This window comes from Durio zibethinus, chromosome 1, assembly GCF_047325235.1.
Source record: "Durio zibethinus cultivar Kanyao isolate XHJ-2024 chromosome 1, ASM4732523v1, whole genome shotgun sequence".
NCBI lineage: Eukaryota > Viridiplantae > Streptophyta > Magnoliopsida > Malvales > Malvaceae > Durio > Durio zibethinus.
Genome location: NC_143162.1, coordinates 6,119,861 through 6,137,820, shown reverse-complemented (window position 1 = coordinate 6,137,820; position 17,960 = coordinate 6,119,861). Strand labels below are relative to the sequence as shown.

The window sequence follows — 17,960 nt, the reverse complement described above, 5'->3', positions numbered from 1 at the left end:
TAAAGAATGATTTTATAATAGTTACGAATTTGCATTCCTGAGAAGTGGAATCATCGACATCAGGACTAGTTTTACGACCATAGCTAACGAGTTATAATAATTAGTATAGCCAGGATTATAAGCTCTAACTTATAATAGTTAGCATAAGACCTTGACTAATGGGTTATAATAGTTAGCAATAATCATAAGGATGAATTATCGATATAGTTATTGTCACAGGTTATAATAGTAATCGTAACTAATGATTAACTAATTATAATGATGATGAATTTAGGATTTTGCAAATTGATCTATGATATGCATGAAGTTATATTTGACCATGATTTACGATTTATAACTGATGAAATAAAATGTTTGATATCATATCAATTCTTTGAATGTTTAACTAAATATTTTGGAAGCATAATTTGAATAATATTTTTGAATGATCTATATGTATATATGAAAATTATACTTAATTTAGTAAGGTATATGAGTTTGTACTTGCTGAGTTATGATTTATTCATTTTCTTTTTATTTTTTCTTTACAAATGAGTAAGTGATAAGTTTGCTTTATTTTGTGAAAAGCTAAAAAATCAAATTAAAAAGTCGGAGATATTGTTACCAATGAGATTTTACATAACAATTTTATATTTTTATTAATTTGCATTTAGATATATGAAGATTTATTGTTAATTTATTAAAAAATTTTAGAATGATTGAAAAAAAAAAGATTTCGTATTATTTTGAGATTTTTTTTTAAGGTAATATAATCATATTGTATCTTGATCTAAAATGTGACAAAGAGAACTTTTAAGTCTCAAACCTTAAATTTAATTAATTCAAAACTTAATTTAATTAATTCATATAATTAATTTTAAAAATGACATTCAATCTTAAAATTTATAATTTTTTTTTATCTTAGAGTAAAGCCTCCTTTATAAAAAAAAAAAATAATAATAATAATTTCTAAGTCTCAATTTTGATTGTTAACAGCAGCTTATATTTAAATGATGCATTTTATTTTGAATGATAATGCAAATACTTTAAACCTATTAAAAAATGAAAGGAATACCGATGAATTTTGAAAAGGTATGCATTTAGCGATAAGAAAAAAAGAAATTTATTATTGGTTTAATCCTCCTTACTTTGTTTTCAATGCAAAGAACAGTGGCTTACAGCAGCTATGGAAAGAAATTGTGGTGAAGAATTTCGCCGCAACAATAGGCTTTGGCAAAATTATTTTGAGCAGATGGACGGATTATATAAATATATATATATTCCTGTTCTCGGGGCTTGGTCAGTGGAGTGAAATCTTGTTTTTCTTAATGAAAGGGTATCCAATGCATGCGTGTCTCTGTCAATTTGACCTGATTAGCTTTGTCATTTTCATCGGAGTCGAATGCCAAAATATCTAACAAGCCCAGGCTATTCTCAACCTTCCACCAGAAACTTGGTAGTTGCGAGGAATACTATGCTGTCACATGCATGAATCATATATTTATTTATAGGAAAAATTTATATAAAATTTTATATGTGAAGTTTATAAAATTTTTAATTAAAAATGAATAAATTAAAATAAAAATTAATAAATTAAAAGGTTTTATTGCATAAATTAAATATAAATTTTTTAATAAATTTTAATAAATTTTGATATATTTATTAAATAAATATTTTTTAATAAAAATATGAATAAAATTTTTATCATTGAATAAATATTAATCAAATTTAAATTATAAATAATATTTTTAATAATATTTTTATATATTATTAATTTTTACATTAAATTTTATTTATTTAATTTTTTATTAAAATTTTTATTAAATTATTTTTTAAAAAAAACTTTCACCAATTTGATCTATATAAGTTCATATAAATTTTATCCTATATTTAATTGCTTACGAGCAGCTGGCAGCAGGTAAAATACTTTTACATAAAGGAATTCATTTGAAGGTGGATGGTCAAAAAGAATTTAGGGAAAGTATACAAATCAGCTGAACTACTGCTTTAACTTTTTTTAACAGATGATACTATATGACTTTTTGCTGTCAAATTCTCACATCCTCAGAATTTCCTGTAAAAAGAAGCTACTCAGCTTTGAACATTTTGAACAAATGAAAAGAACAAATTGAATAAACCCAAAACCCTTTTCTTAAACAGGCATAAGTAAGAAAACAAAATCAAATAATCACACAAAAAAGTTTCAGAAGAAAACATTATTTCTTTGATCCACAACGTCTACGCTAGCAGAGCAAGAAAGCAACCTATTAAAAAACCTAAACAATACAACCTTCACTTTCCTCCAAACCAAACACTTCCTTAGGGTACGTCTCTTTTGGCTGCTTTTCCTCCTCCCATGAGCCGCGCCCACCTTCTCTTTAACTCTCCCAAAGCATTTCACAGTCTTTTCAGGCACAGTTTCTTTCCTGGAAAACCTATAGCTCCTCAGATACATCTGCCTACAGGAGATAATGTCAACAACTCTAGGATCTCCATGCAAGCCTGACCTCCTTGACCTCACAAACTCTGCGTCCGACTCTGGCCACTTGTAAAGATTCACATAGGTTGCCCTGACAGGCATCCTGGGGTCTCTAGCATCATTCAAACAACTAGAAATGCAAACAGAACTCATTTCTTCACCGGATTTTTTCTTTTTTTGGAGGGGTCTGGGTATAAAGTAGATCAAATTTATGAACTCGGTTTTTGGAGTTTTAAGCTTGATCAAAGCTTATATTGCAAGAAAAGATATATGGTATAATGAAAAGAAAGAAAAAGGAGGTAAGCAAGGAAGAGATGATGGGGAAAATGGAGTTGGTTCCAAGTGGGACTTATTCATGGCTTCATGCCATGATTTAACATAATTAGCAGCAATGAAGGTGTTTTTTCAGCAATGGCGTGGGCTGTTAGGCAAAGAGTGGATAGGCTAATGATGTTTATTTTATTGACCAAAAAGGGCCGCCATGCAGTAGATTTATGGTTGGAGTATAAGTAGGAGTTTCAATAAGGCGTTGGGGGGTAAATATGTAAAACCAAAAGGACTTAACTGAGTCAACAAAGAATAAAATCAAATACCCTTGTAATTAAATACTTAACTACTAACAAAATTTTCACACTTTGATTCATTCATATGGCAGAGGATCTTTGATGTCGAAATCAACCTAATTTATCATTAGTCAGTTTCATATTCATAACGGTGAAAGTGATTAAACTACTACAAGTTTGTTGGTCCGACTCTCTTCCAAAATTATACACAACCGTTATTATTCTTTCTTTTTTTTTTTCATAAGAAACCATAACAAGATGATGAAAAAAAAACCTTTATACGTACTAAAATTTAAACTTTAAGTTTATTAAATATTAAAGATAATTATATAAATTAATTAAAATAAATTTTAAATTAAACTATTATTATCCATTTACATATGCCTCACAATTGATTAATAAAAACTCTATAAACATGATTGACGTTTAATTTTCATGTGTAATAAACTAGTTTTTTAAATATATTCAATTACTAGCTTGAAAACCCAAATATCATGTTTTCTTAATTAATTATGCATTCTTCATCTTCCAGGCATATTATTTTGTATCCTTTTGATGTCTACTAAAATTTTTGTCATGTGCTGGAGTTTGGAATTTACTCTCCAATGCCTATACAAGGCTAGTTTTATGTTCATCCATGAATCAGAGTTGGATCAATTTGTTTCTAATAGTTTGTCTTGTTTTTTTTTTTTTTTTTTATCTTTCTTTTATGAGCAAATGAAAATAATTTATTAAAGAAAGAAATAAATTATTTCAAATTAGATACAGCTTTGACAATTGCTAATATATTTTTTTTTTAACACAGTCAAGGCATCTTTAAAATATAGTCGAAACTAATCCATTTTCAGACGATTTTTAAAATGCACACTATCGTCTACCAAAACAATTATGCTTTAAATTCTTTAAAAAAAAAATTGACAACTTCAAGCCATTTGAACAACCATTTGGCCCATTTCTCTTTTTATAGAACTGATGTAGCCGAAATGCCTTAGGAGTTAAGACCTAATTGATTCAGCACAACTAAGGCCTATAAAAGAAGGCCTGAATTACAAGGAGAATCCTTTCATTTCTAAAAGTTGAAGCCCAAGCCTAAGTCCATAAATTTTTTCCTGGAAGCACCCAAAATAGGCAAGAAGATGTAATTAATGGGGCCCCAACAGCATTCAATGATCACCCCATGTTTTGATGACATTGACCCTACAGAAGCATCCCAAGTTAAGCTCTGTTATTACGCATTTTAAATTTGTGAACCCCAACATCTTTTTCAGTTTTTCTTCCCTGTCTTTTCTATTTCTTGGTTTTTTTCTCAAACACTGTACGTCAGCCTGACTTTTTGCTGATTTAACATGCTCTTTTATTTCTTTGTTCAATTTCTTGTGATTTTGAGTTTTTAATAATACTTTGTATCATTTGCATTAATTAACCAAATCAAAAAGGTTATGCTCTAAGTAATTTCTAACTGCCCTTTTTTTTTATTCTCTCCTACATCAACAAAAGGCATTTGTTGAGAAATTTGGAAACCCAAAACACAACATCCGACGTCAACACTAGATATTGTAGATCTTTTGTTGTGTTCTAAGTTTCTTGGTCCTTTCCAATTTGCCCCTTTTAATTAATTAGTGGGGACATTTTTTCTCTTTACTAGTGAGTGAACCTGATTTTGTTCGATGTGTTAAGTTAATTTTTAGTATTTTATGTGTTAAAAATAATTTATTCTAAATTTAGTAACAAAATTTTAATATAAAATTAAATAAAAAATATTCATTGTTATAGCAAATATAAAGGTAATCAATTTTAGAGAAAATGTACAACCGAATATCTTATTCATAGTCAAGATAGATAACTACTCAAAAAGTATTATATACAATCATAGTAAATAAGCAGCAGTAGTTGATCTTTAAGTGATTATCAATGATAAATTTTTTTTATCATTCTAAAAATGTTTTGTTTCTGTTATTATTGGTTTAAGATTTATCTCTTTGAGGAATTAATAGAGTTATAGAAGAATTTCTATCTAATAGATGTTAGTGGAAACTCCTGAGAATATGCTGTAGAAAAAATGTAATGGGAAATTGTTAATAGGTATTTCGAATGTGTGCTTTGTTATGTAATATTGTTATAGTATATGCATGATTGTTTACCAAGATGGGATGATCATTGATGTTTGCACTGATCATCAAGCAATGAAAAGTAGGATTGTCAAAGTAGCCATCATTTTCATATTTTGCAAAGTTAAATTGAGTGTTATAATTTGAAATACAAAATATAGTAATTGTAATTTAAATGAATTGAAATGGAACATAATGTTGGTAAAATGAAGCTTTTACCTTGTTCTTGTTGCAGAGCATTTGTTGTAATAGTGTTAGTGATTAAGGATGCAGGAACACTTGGAAATTGTTTGGATTATTGTATGTAAAAAACATGATATTTTGATATGCAAACTGATGTGTAGTAACAAATTCATGCCATTCGTTTTGAAGATATATTTTGCTATTGATTTTTGTCAATTCCATCTTGATTGAATTTGGGAGAAAACCCTTTATGTGGATAGTTCTTAGGCTTTCCAGTGTCAATATGTGTTGTTGAGTGAAATTTTTTGGAAGTTCCTATAATTATATAGGGTTTTGATACAGTAATAAAAGATTATAATTGATTGTAACAAATATAGATAAAGTAACTAGAAAATAGCTAAGAAATAAATGTATGAATGAAACAAGAGTTTAATGCATATGATATTAATACTGTAATCAAGCATTTAAAGTTGTAAAAGGTTGTTCAATTTATTTTTTTTAGTTAGGTGATATATAGTTGATGACTAAGTGTAGATTTTTAATAGTATATCTATAAATATAAGAAATTGTATGATAAATTTAAGTTTAGTTTGAGCATAAGTTGGATGTCAATTTTAGCATAATGTGGATTGTTTTAAATACTATTATAATAGTGTATTACTTTTGAAAAAGGGAAGACAAGAAGGAACAATGAAACAATATTCAATTTCAAGATTTTCGCATGTTTACTTGAAATTTATATTGTAGTAACAGAAAATGCATATATTACATTTATCATGACAAATGTGATGGCATGTTCAATACTTGTTTTACCAATTATGAATATCATTGTAAGTGACATTAATATAAAGTGGAAGAAACAGATGTCCTTAATGAACCATGTTTTATTAATCTGGATTTTCTTCTTTGCTACAGGAAGAGAGAGAGAGTCTCTATAACAACAGATGTGAGAAAAATAGTAGGTGTATGTGTAGTTTAACCATAAGCTAGATCCTAATATTAGTATAACGTGGATCCTATTTTAGGGATTGTAATTGTGGTCGAGGGTTTATTGTGCTGGTGGTATATTTTTTATGTTTATTTTCAAAAGATTTTTAGATATGAGTACTTTGTTATGGTTGGAAATTAGTTTGTTTTAAACTAAAATAGATTTTGATTCTATCGTAAGTTGTATCCTAATTTGAATATAGTTTAGAACCCCAAATCAAATGTAAAGGGAAATATAAAAGAATGAATAGTTTGTGATTTAAAGAAAAAAGGTTGTATTGAAAACGATTTTACCGTTATATCTTGAATGATGTCTTCGTGGGTCAAAAACTTTAGGAATTATGGTAATTGTTGTAGGTTCATTGTGTTTTGCATTATAGAGGAACTTTGAGCCATCATTGTCTTTTTGGTAAAGGATCAGTTGTGGTAGGAATATCTATAAGGATTTTTGGTGTCTGTGAGGTTTTTATGGGTTAGTATATGGGTTTTTATGGTTAATAAAGTTGTGGAAGATTTGTGTATATGGGTTGTTATGGTTGAGAAAGCTAGCATTGTGGTTAAAAAAGTTACCATTTGTAGACACCAATTTTGTCTAGATATTGGTTTAAATTTTGAGCTTTATCGAACTCATAGGCCAAGGCCCGATTTCTTTTTTGGGCCCGAGCCCACTCATGGGCTAAGACTTGATTTCTTATTCGGGCCTGAGCCCATTGTTATTGTTTTTCCTTTTTTAGATATTAATAATAATTTATTAAAAATTAACTAATTAATTAATATAAAAAAAAAACAAACAGAAAGCGAGCAGGGGGCTGATGCCTAGCACCAACTGCCCTAAAGTTTCCCGACCAACCACCTCCGATCCAATCCCCTCACTAGCAACCTTACAACCTGCCCTAGCCTAACCTATAGCCACCCTACAGCCACTATTTACTCTACTCATTATCCCAAGTAGGCTAGCCCTATAAAACACCCAGCTTTCTCCTTTGTGCCAGGAGGCTTTTCCACCAGACACTCTCTTCTTGGACACATCTTCGGACGTTTAAGAACCCATTCATTCTACCCCTACCAGAAACTCCTAAGATTAGATACCCTGCCCTCCACCTATCAGAACATACCAAAAACTCCCAAGCTCTAGAAACTTAACCTTGGCCACCTCATCTAGCCTCTGCCAAAAAATAACCCCACTCTCAACTGGAAGACCCACCCCATGAACAAGCACCCTCTCGCACCAATTACCTTGCCTAAGCCCTGTGCACATACATCTTCAAAGACACCAAGAGCTTACCTTTCATCACTACCCGACCTCCTTTTAACAAGTTCAGTACCCATACTAACACCCCATCTCCTTAAAGCCTTAGCATCTTCCCCTTTCAGAAGACTTTCCCTTTAAACAGACCTCTCAGACACACCTTTGGATACCGGACACCCAGCTTTTGAACATAGACACCTAAAAACCTTCTAGCACCTGCATTCAAACCAAGTTTCCCATATCCAAAACCCCAATGCTCAGTGCCCAACACCACCATAGCACTCTTAAAACCCATGGATCAAACTTCACTGCATCCTACCAAAAATCCAAACCTAGTGCCACATATCCATTCCCTGCACCTGAAACCATCACATCAACCTCTAACAAACCCTTCATCCATTGAAAAGCTAAAAACCCAAAATCAAATAATAAAAAAAAAACAACAGTCTTCTCTACAGGGAGGAACCCAGCATCGAGCCACCTGTAAACATAAGAAATCATCATCAATTTCGTTTTATTAAAAAAAATTTAGTTTTAGTTTTTTTTTTTAAAAAAGGAAATCAAAAACTTCAAGCATCGATCTATGACGATCGAAGCTGTTTTCAGTGAAAGAGACACCGAATTTGGAAAGAGGACGAAGTAAAGAAGCTTTGGGGTGTTTTGGAGGCTTTTTCAGCGTCGATGATTGGTGACTAGCGGTGACACACTGCGATCGATGCAACCGTCTGTGACTGACTTCTGACAGTCAATCAACCTTCTGTTTCTTTGGTTGAGAGAGAAAAAAAGAGTTTTTTTTTTTTTTTTAAGAAGGGGGGAAATGAGCTAAAAAAAGAGCATTTTATATAAAAAGCCAACGCCCAAAAATGATTCTGTTTAGACCAAAGAAGATTCGTGCGTCAACCCGGATCTAAATCGAGATCAACGCAAATCGACCCGACAACCCAATGCCCTTCAAACTTGAACCAGTTCGACCAAATCGCTCGCGAACTGCCCCCATTAGATTCAACCGGACTGAACCACAGAGCGACGTTGACCAGACCGTTGACAGATCCAGTTCAATTTTTTTTTAATTTTTTATTTTTTTATATATAATTATTTTTGTTATTTTGAGTTTTTCTTTAATATTTATGCATGATAATTTTTTTAAATTTATTAGAATAAATATTTGGTTGTTTTTAATAATAATAAAATAAAAAACAAAGTAGGATAATAAATAAAAAATACTAAAAATGCTAAAAATAATAATAATAACAATCTAAAAAAGTGATAATAATAAAATAATATTTTTTATTTTCCCTGCCTAAATGTTGGAGGAAATAAAAATCTCAAACCCTAAAATATAATTTCGCCTAAATATCGGAGAATTATATAGAAAAAAAAAGCATAACAATAATAATAATAATAATAATAATAATAATAATAATAATAATAATAATAATTGTAAACACCATTTTTTTTAAAATTTTTATTTTTTATTATTTAAATTTTTTTATTATTATTTTTCTCCATTTCTGCATTTGTCTTCTTCTTCCTTTCTTTTTCTTTTTTCTTCATCTTTATCTGGTTCAAATCTGGTACACAATCTCTAAAGTCAAAAGCACCACCGATAGCTGCCAACGACCGACAAGCCACCAATCGCGGACGGTAGGTGTGATTTTTCAGTTGAAAAATGGGATTCGAATCTCAGAAAATCTGAGATTTGAATCCCAACAAGCTCTATAAATAGAGCTTGCAAACCAGACCAAAAAAGGGGGAAGGAGAAGCAAGAGGCAACAAAAAAAAAAAGAGAGATTCTGCTGGAAATTTTTTTTTTATAGAAACACAAAAAAAAGCAAAAGCAGTCCCCTGAAACGGGGAACCCAGCACCAAACTACACCTACAAAGACACTCAACAAAAACAAACCAGAAAACACAAAAAAGGGGTGTTTTTTTTCTTTTTTTTCATCGAAACTTTGAGAGCAGATCTAGGGAAGTGATGATTTTTTTTGGTGAAAAGGAGGTCAGATCTGTACTCAGGAGGTCGAGAGGAGTTCGTGAGAATTTTTTTGGAATTTTTCGGCACTGCTGACGATGGTCGGAGTTCGCCGCCGGCAAGGACCACGGCGGTCGTCACGACGGACGGCCACCGGACCCAGGTTGCCTGAAAAAAAAAAAAAAAAGGAAGAAAAGTTTTTTTTTCGAAGGAAGGAAAGAATGAGTGAAAAAAATTTTTTTTGAACCTTTTATATAAATGCTCAGAACCAAAACGACGTCGTTTCATTAAAGGCCCAAAACGACGCCGTTTTGAGCACAGGATCCGCGCTTCAACCTGCGACTCGATCCGAGATCCGCGCACCCGACCCACGACCCGCTTCCTTCATCAGCTCAGACCGGTCTGACTGGACCGGAACCGAACCGCCCAGACCGAACCGAACCGATATTGAACCGCCCAGACCGAACCGAACCACCGGACCGAACCGAACCGTCGAACCGAACCACGCGTTGACCGGACCGTTGACCGGTCCGGTTCAGGTAAAAAAATTTTTTTTTTTTGAAAATTTTTCTTATTTTTTATTAATATTTATGTATATTAAAATATTTATATTTGTTAGATTAAATGATGAAATTGTGATTAAATTTTTTTTATGTGATTATGTTAATAAACTTTAAAAACAATAATATAAGAATAAATTTAATAATAATACTAAACTAATAAAAAATAAAAGAAAATAAAATTTTTATCCGATGATAAGATTCAAAGGTATTCCGAGTAGTGATGCTTATGAAATCTCTAGGTGAGAAGATTTTTTTTAGTACTACCAGCGTATTGGAATATTTATAAAAAATTTTCAATACAATACGGATTTTTTTTTTTAAATAATAAATAAAAATTGATTAATAAATTAAAAAATATAAGTAATAAAAATAGGAAGAAAAGAAATTTAATCCAATGATGGGATTCTAAAAGTATTCCGAGTAGAGATGCTTTAAGAAATCTCTAGGTGAGAAAGAATTCTTTTAATGTTACCAACGTACTGAAACATTTTAAAAATTATTTCAATAAAAAAAGTTTTAATTTATTTTTCTCGAGAATAATTTTTTTAACATGACATTTTCTTACGAAAAATAAATTCGAGCCTCCAAAGATGAGATTCTAAAAGTATTCCGAATAGAGATGCTTTAAGAAATTTCTAGGTGAGAAAAAGTCCTTTTAATGTTACCAACGTACTGGAACATTTTAAGAATTATTTCAATAAAAAAGTTTTGATTTATTTTTCTCGAGAATAATTTTTTTAATAAATAAAAAATCAAAGAAATTATTTTTCGAATATTGAAAATAAGACTGTTTGTATCAAAATCAAAGGATAACACGTTGTTAATTGGTACCGTTTTTAACGGGTGTTGTGGGGGTGCTAATCCTTCCCCATACGTAATCGACTCCCAAACCCAGACTGTTTTGCAGATCGTAAAATTATCTTTTTAATAAATTTTAATTAATTTTAAGATTTCATTAAAAGGATATGTTTTAATAGGTGACCAATCGTACCTAGCCAAAAAAAATTGGTGGTGACTCCATTTTTTTTTTTATTTTGTTTCCAAATTCGTCGGACGAACGCAAAACCGTTACAACAATAATAATAATAATAATAAATTTTCATAAAAAGAAATATATGAAAAGCTTTAATTAATTTTCAAAAATCACTAAAATTGAACTTGCTCCGAAAGTCCACCTAGATGTTGAAAATTTTTAGAGATGTTCGCATTTTCTTCAATTAAAAAACCTAAACCCTAAAATCAAAAACTTAAAAACAAAATCCTAAACTCTCCAAACCCAAAAGCTAAACCTTAAATCCTGCAAACCTAAAACCTTTCAAATCCTAAAATCAAATCCCTAAACCCTCAAAACCATAAAACAAATCCCTAAACCCTAAAACTAAATCCTAAACCCTCAAAGTCTTAAAATTAAAACCCTAAACATCCAAACCCTAAAATCGAAAACCTAAACCCCAAAATCTGAAACTCGAAAACCTAACCATAAAATCCAAAATGTCAAACCCTAAAATCTAAAAACCTTAAAATTCAAATCCAAAAATCCCAAATTTGGTACGCAACTCCAAACCATCACCGAAAAAGATCGTTCAAACTCCAAAACCCCTAAAACTCTAAATAAATTTTGAAACTTTAAGGATACGTATAAAAATATAACATGAAATGATTTGTTCTCGAATGCTACCTAGATGATGGGGTATTTAAGAAACTTTATTTCATTAAGTTTTTCATACAAATCCTTAATTTACATTAATAATGGGGTTAATAAATAAAAAGTATAATAGTAAATTAGAATCTTAAATATAAACAGTCGCACCTAAGCTCTGCCTAGATGTTAGAGAGTCGGGATGGTCTCATTATACTTAAAAGCCCAACCTTAAAATTGCATTTCATCTTGCATAATATCCATTGGCATATATATGCATTATTATATTATTGTTGATGCTCATTTCATATTTCTCTATCTTTAATTTTTATTTGTTACCTGACAATACAATTATTTACTTTCTCTTATAAAATATTTTACAAGACAAAGATATATATATATATATATATCTTTATTTTTAAAAGTTGTGATGTTATAAAATAAAACAAAAATAATATTTCAAAGGAAATAATTCTTGGTATTCTGCCTAGATGTTAAAGAGTCACTAACAATTATCTTTCACAAATAGTATTATTTTTTTATTTTAAGGAATATTATGTTAAATCTTAAGCGAAAAGAGTTATTTTAAATTCTGCCTAAATGTTAGAGAATTTTAAGATAATTCTTTAACTTAAATATTTCTTCAATATTCCTAAAAAAAGAATTTTAACCAAAATTTATTTTTTTTAAATGAAGGGAATTAGTGTGAAATTTCAAATTGAAACCATTTTTATCCAACACCGAAAGTAGCACATAATTAAATGATACCAATTTATGGGCGTTGTGGGGGTGCTAATCCTTCTCTACACGTAATCGACTTTCAGACCCAACCTTATTTTCGTAGATCAAAATTTATTTTTTTGATAAACTTTAAACCCGCTTTTATAGTTTTATTAAAAAGATAATCTTTTGGGTGGACAATCATATCCTAACAAAGATTGGTGGCGACTCTCAATTTTTTTTATTTTAAAATTTTTTTACGTTTGGCAGTCTCAAAACCGTTGCAACACCATTGTCTTTTTGTTGAGTGTTTGTGTATGTAGGTCATTGTTGTGTAATAGATAATTCAAAATTTGTTATAAAAATTGTAATATTTAAATTTTTTTTAAAAAAAGGTCATATAATAATTTATAATGTGTTGTATTTAATTATTATGTATATGTTGTTTTAGATAAATATGTTATTTTTTTATTGGATATTTTATATAATTTAAGAATTTTTTAAAGAAAATATTATCTTTTATATAAAAAATTGTTATTTGTGTGTGGTGATAAAAGATTTTATTCTATAAGTGTTTAAATATAATTTTAAGAGAAGTGAAATTTTTTTTATTTATTATAAAGTGATAATTTTTTTTATAAAGGAAGTTATAATTATAGTATGAGTATCTGTTAATGGTGGTTTTTTTTTTATTAATAGATATAATTGTGTGGGCAATAACGAATTGTTGTGATTTATTTTGGATTAAAAACCCATATATTAACACTTTATGTGGATAGTTAGTGGGTTTTCTACTGTTAATATGTGTTATTAAGTATAATAGCCTATGACTAAAATAGATGAAGTAATGAGAAAATAGTTAAGGAATAAAAGTACGAATGAAATAAAAGTTTAATTCATATGGTGTTAACACTATAATGAAACATTTAAAATTGTAAAAGGTTCTTCAATTTATATATATATATATATATATCATTACAAATGTAATGGCATTTTCAACATTTTTGTTATTAATTATGAATATCATTGTAAATGACATTGATGTAAAGATAAAGAAATAGATTTCTCTAATACATAAAGGAAAACAGTCTTTACAATAATAGATGTAACAAATATGGCATCACTCAACAAATTATTAAGATTCACTACGAGAGTATGTGTAGTTTAAGCATAAGCTAAATCCTAATTTCAATATATTATGGATCCTATTTTAGTGAATAATATAGAGAAGTAGATATTTCATTGTTACTAATAGTTTTTAAAATCCTTTTCACTATTTGTAAAAATGTTATTTACAGCTGTTATATGTTAACAAAAAGAAGATGTTCTGTGTAGCAAACTAAACCTTACATGTTTTGTCAACAAAAACAAAACATTAGCAGCTATTTAGCAAAATAAAGAGGTCAGCTATTGTTCAAGCAACTGAAAATATTAGAAGGTTAAGGCTAATACTTAAAAAAGTGATAGCATCGACATTAACATGAGTCTTTGATCAACTGATATGGTAAATAAAAACATTAAACTTGTTCGGTTGAGTTTTTTGAAATATGCATTGATCTCCGGGATTCAAACCATTGTTAATTGCAAAATAGTGCCATCCACCTGAGAAGCTTTTTATTTTTTTGGGTGTAAATGTACTTAACAGTCCATTCTATTTGTTGTTGATTGTTGTTGCCACCAATATTTTGTGTAGATGTTTATGCTTTTTCTTTTAAAATTAAAAGGGTTAACTTCATTGGATGAGGTGGTAGAAATTGCTTAACAAATGCTGGAGGAACATGCTATATGAAAAGTAAAAACAATTTTGATTAGAATTATAATAAAAGTTGTTCAATTAGGAGTTAACATTAAGATAAAGAATCAGGAATGATAAGATAGATAACAAATATTTATGATAATCATTGGTAGTTTAGATATTACTGTTATGATAAAGTTATTGTGATTAGATTATTATATTAAGTAGAAGTTAATTCAAGCAATGAAACTTGAATTTTGAAACTTACTGGTATTGGAGGAATAAATGAAATGTTGTTATGATAAAACAGATTTTGATAATAAAAGTTTATAATTTCATTATAAAATGTTAGGGTTCAATAATCAAATTCATATTATGAAGCATAAGTGATTCATACTTTAATAGAAATATATTAAAGCAGCACAAAGGTCATATGTGTCAGCATAGGTACTTCATACTTGGGTAGAAATATATCATGTCAAACAATATAGCCAACAACTAAGAGAATATTTTTGTGTATTTGGACATTCATGTATGGCTAACAATCGAGAGAATATTTATGTAAAGTGAAGTAAATCAAAACATATTAAAGTAGATATTGAAAAAACTGAAGCAATTATAAAATTAAAATAAGATAAAAAAATGGATTTGACAGATTGTAAATTGAAGAATAAATTAAAAATGCATATAATGTAAAAAAATAATAGATAAAGAGCATAATAATTTATAATTGAACTATTATAAAAGATTTTTTTACCAAAATGTAAGATGTTCGGACATTGGTTACAGTCATTGTGCATTAGAAAAGTGAGAGATCATTGTTTGAATCAGAATTTGAACTTGAATTTTCAATTTCGATGATTTCAGGAAGTTATTGTTGCTGATTCTGTTGTTTTTTATCTACATGAATAAATATTGTGTATTTAATTTTTTATTTCAAATATATTTTATATAGAGAAATAAAATGTTATCTTTCTTAATTTAGACATCATCAATTGTCATCAAAATAACACTTTTATCATAAAACTAGACATGGTTTATCTTGAACATAAGGAAATCTCCAAATTCAGCATTGTTACCATTCAGAAATTGTCACCATCCATCACAAAAATAGATATTGTTGTTGATTAGAACCATTCTCACTTTAAATGTAGTTGGAATAAGTTTTTTAAGATAGGTTGTTTTGGGTATTTGAACATCCTTTATGTAGTGGCTGATGATTTTTTTTGGTAGACATTGAAAGTTTAAATTTAATTGATCGTATCAATAAAAAAAAAACATTTACTTAAATAAAATATATAAAAATATTCTTATTTGAGTAAATAAAACATAAGGCTATTATAAGTTAAATATGAATAGTTGATAATAGAAAATTTATTTGAAGAAAGTTAGTATTAATTTCAATGTTGAAGTTGATTAATCCAGTTCTAGTTTAATAAGATAAAATAGAAGATATTAAAATTGTTGAGCTGTAATGGGATAAAATTTTGTGTTTGATTAGTGTGCAAAAATCAATTGAAACTTCTAAATAATTATGGGAATCTAAATTGGTTGTAGATTTAGTATGCAAAATAAAGAAGTAAAAAATTTAAAATATGTAAGTAAATGAAATTGATATAAGCAAATTACTTATAAAATTTTTCCAATTGTATAGTAAAGAATAAAAAAATAATTGGGCAAGAACATGCAAATTGGGTTAGCCTTAAACTGATAAAACTTTGTTCTTGCATCATAAAAAAAAGGGTTTTTTAAAATTTTGTGTGTAAAATTTATTTAAAAATAAAGAAGGAAAAGTATTTTTTTAGGGTTTATATATCAAATTTCTTTAAAAGAAGTCAAATCAAATGGTAATGTTTAGAAGTAGATACTTCTTTTTGTGGATTTTTTCATTTTTAAAAGAAAATTTTCTTACTAAGAACAAAAGATAAAAATTGGTTCTTTCTGCGAGCTAAGAACAGAAGAAACAAATTACCCTTCTTCATTTTTACTTTGAAAGATTGAAAACTAAAAATAAAAGAGAAAAGATTGTGTTATTGGAACATTTATATAATCTGCATATGGCTATTGTTTGTATGTTTTGAGAAAGTTGGAGACTTTGACAAAAACTCACCACACAATCGCTAGAAAAGGCTCATTTCACCATGATTTTGAAAATTTTCAGTATGGTATTTCTTTTGGCCGAAACATCTTGGTGTCCATGTTGGCCCTCCATGCTACAATATATATATATATATATATATATATATATATATATATATATTTACAAAATGTGAAGAGTTAAATGGTTGACGTTTTAAGATTTTTTAAGACTATTGAAAGTTGTTAACCTTTGGTTAGTCAGTTAAGAAATGAAGAGATAACGAGTTTTCATCTTTGGTTTTAAAGGCTGTGATTTTTTTTATTTGATTTTTTTTACTGAAAAAATTGGTGGGTTATAGTTTTTTAAGATTGGACTAAAAAATGGTTAGGTTTTATATAAAGTTTGCATTGTTGTTTGAAATTGGACTAAAATGTAATGGGTTTTTTTATTTAGGTTAATAGTAAAAGAGTTTTTACTTTTTACTTTTTCCTTTTTTTTCTTTTTTGTATAAAGTGGCATTAATATATGGCTAATTTAATTTATAGACTTTTTTATTTTTCAGTTATCCTTTTTTTTATAAGATTAAGTTCAATGTAATTTTTTCAAGTTTAAATTTTGTAACTTTAGTTGGTAATTTTAGTTTTTTTTTTTTTTAGCTTTTATTATGATAAATTAATAAAATATATTAATGAACCTGATGACGAAGCCTATTCAGAGTAAGATATTAGTCTTTTATGAATACTCCTAATGTGAAAAAATTATCTTAAATTACTACTAAACTATTAGAGTAAATTTAAGATTAATTTTTAATAATTAAATTATTTGATAAAATTATAATAATTTTTTAAGGCTTAGATAATTTGAAATTAAACTGATACTATTATTTAGATGGACGTTGTAAGTGTGCTATAACTTTTCTTATACGTAATTGTACTTCTGAACTTAAAATCTGACTTTGTGAATCAAAATCTATTATTTAAAGATATCTAATTTAATCTTAAGACTACTCTTTAAATGGGACAAATTTAGTTAGGTGACCAATCGTATCTAAACAAAAAATAATTGTGGTAACTTCTAAAGTCTATGTCTAACGGTAGGTTCATAAATCTATACATTATAATAATAATAATAGATACCCATGTATAATTAATCATTAGAGATTATATAATTTATTCTAAATGATATATATATATGTAAACCCATGATAATTAAAAACAAATAATTTATTTTAGATTATATTATAAATTATAAGAAATTCTATAAGTAATATAACATATATATAATTTATATTAGTTTGATATAAAAATATATAATATTTTCAATAATTTTAATAAGTTTTCATTTGTGTTATGTTTATTATATTTATTAAATTAATATTTTTTTAAATAAAATTACACTTAAATAGTATTAGGTTAATTTTTCGGGCCATTTCAATTTAAGTTTTCGGATCTGAATTAATTCGGATTCAAGTTTATTTGGATTCAAGTTGCTTTTAGTTTTGGATTGGACAAATTTAAATTATTAACTTTTTATGATCAAATTGGATTAAGTCGAATTATGACTCGAGTAAATTGGACAAAATTTTGAATTCAAACAAGAATTAATAAGGTTTGCTATAGCATCCCAATGTAAAAAATTCCCATTCCACTTCTCATGTCTCTCGAGCATAAATTAACATTTGAGTCGTTAAATCCATAACATAA

General features: G+C 28.2%; 1 protein-coding gene across 1 annotated transcript; it reads right to left on the bottom strand.

Moving 5' to 3' along the window:
- Positions 1–2,180: 2,180 nt before the first annotated feature.
- On the bottom strand, positions 2,181–2,930 carry LOC111311056 (uncharacterized). Its single transcript, XM_022910435.2, has one exon. It carries the CDS (start codon positions 2,609–2,611, stop codon positions 2,183–2,185), a length of 429 nt encoding a protein of 142 aa, XP_022766170.1. The 5' UTR covers positions 2,612–2,930; the 3' UTR covers positions 2,181–2,182.
- Between the last annotated feature and the right edge of the window lie 15,030 nt (positions 2,931–17,960).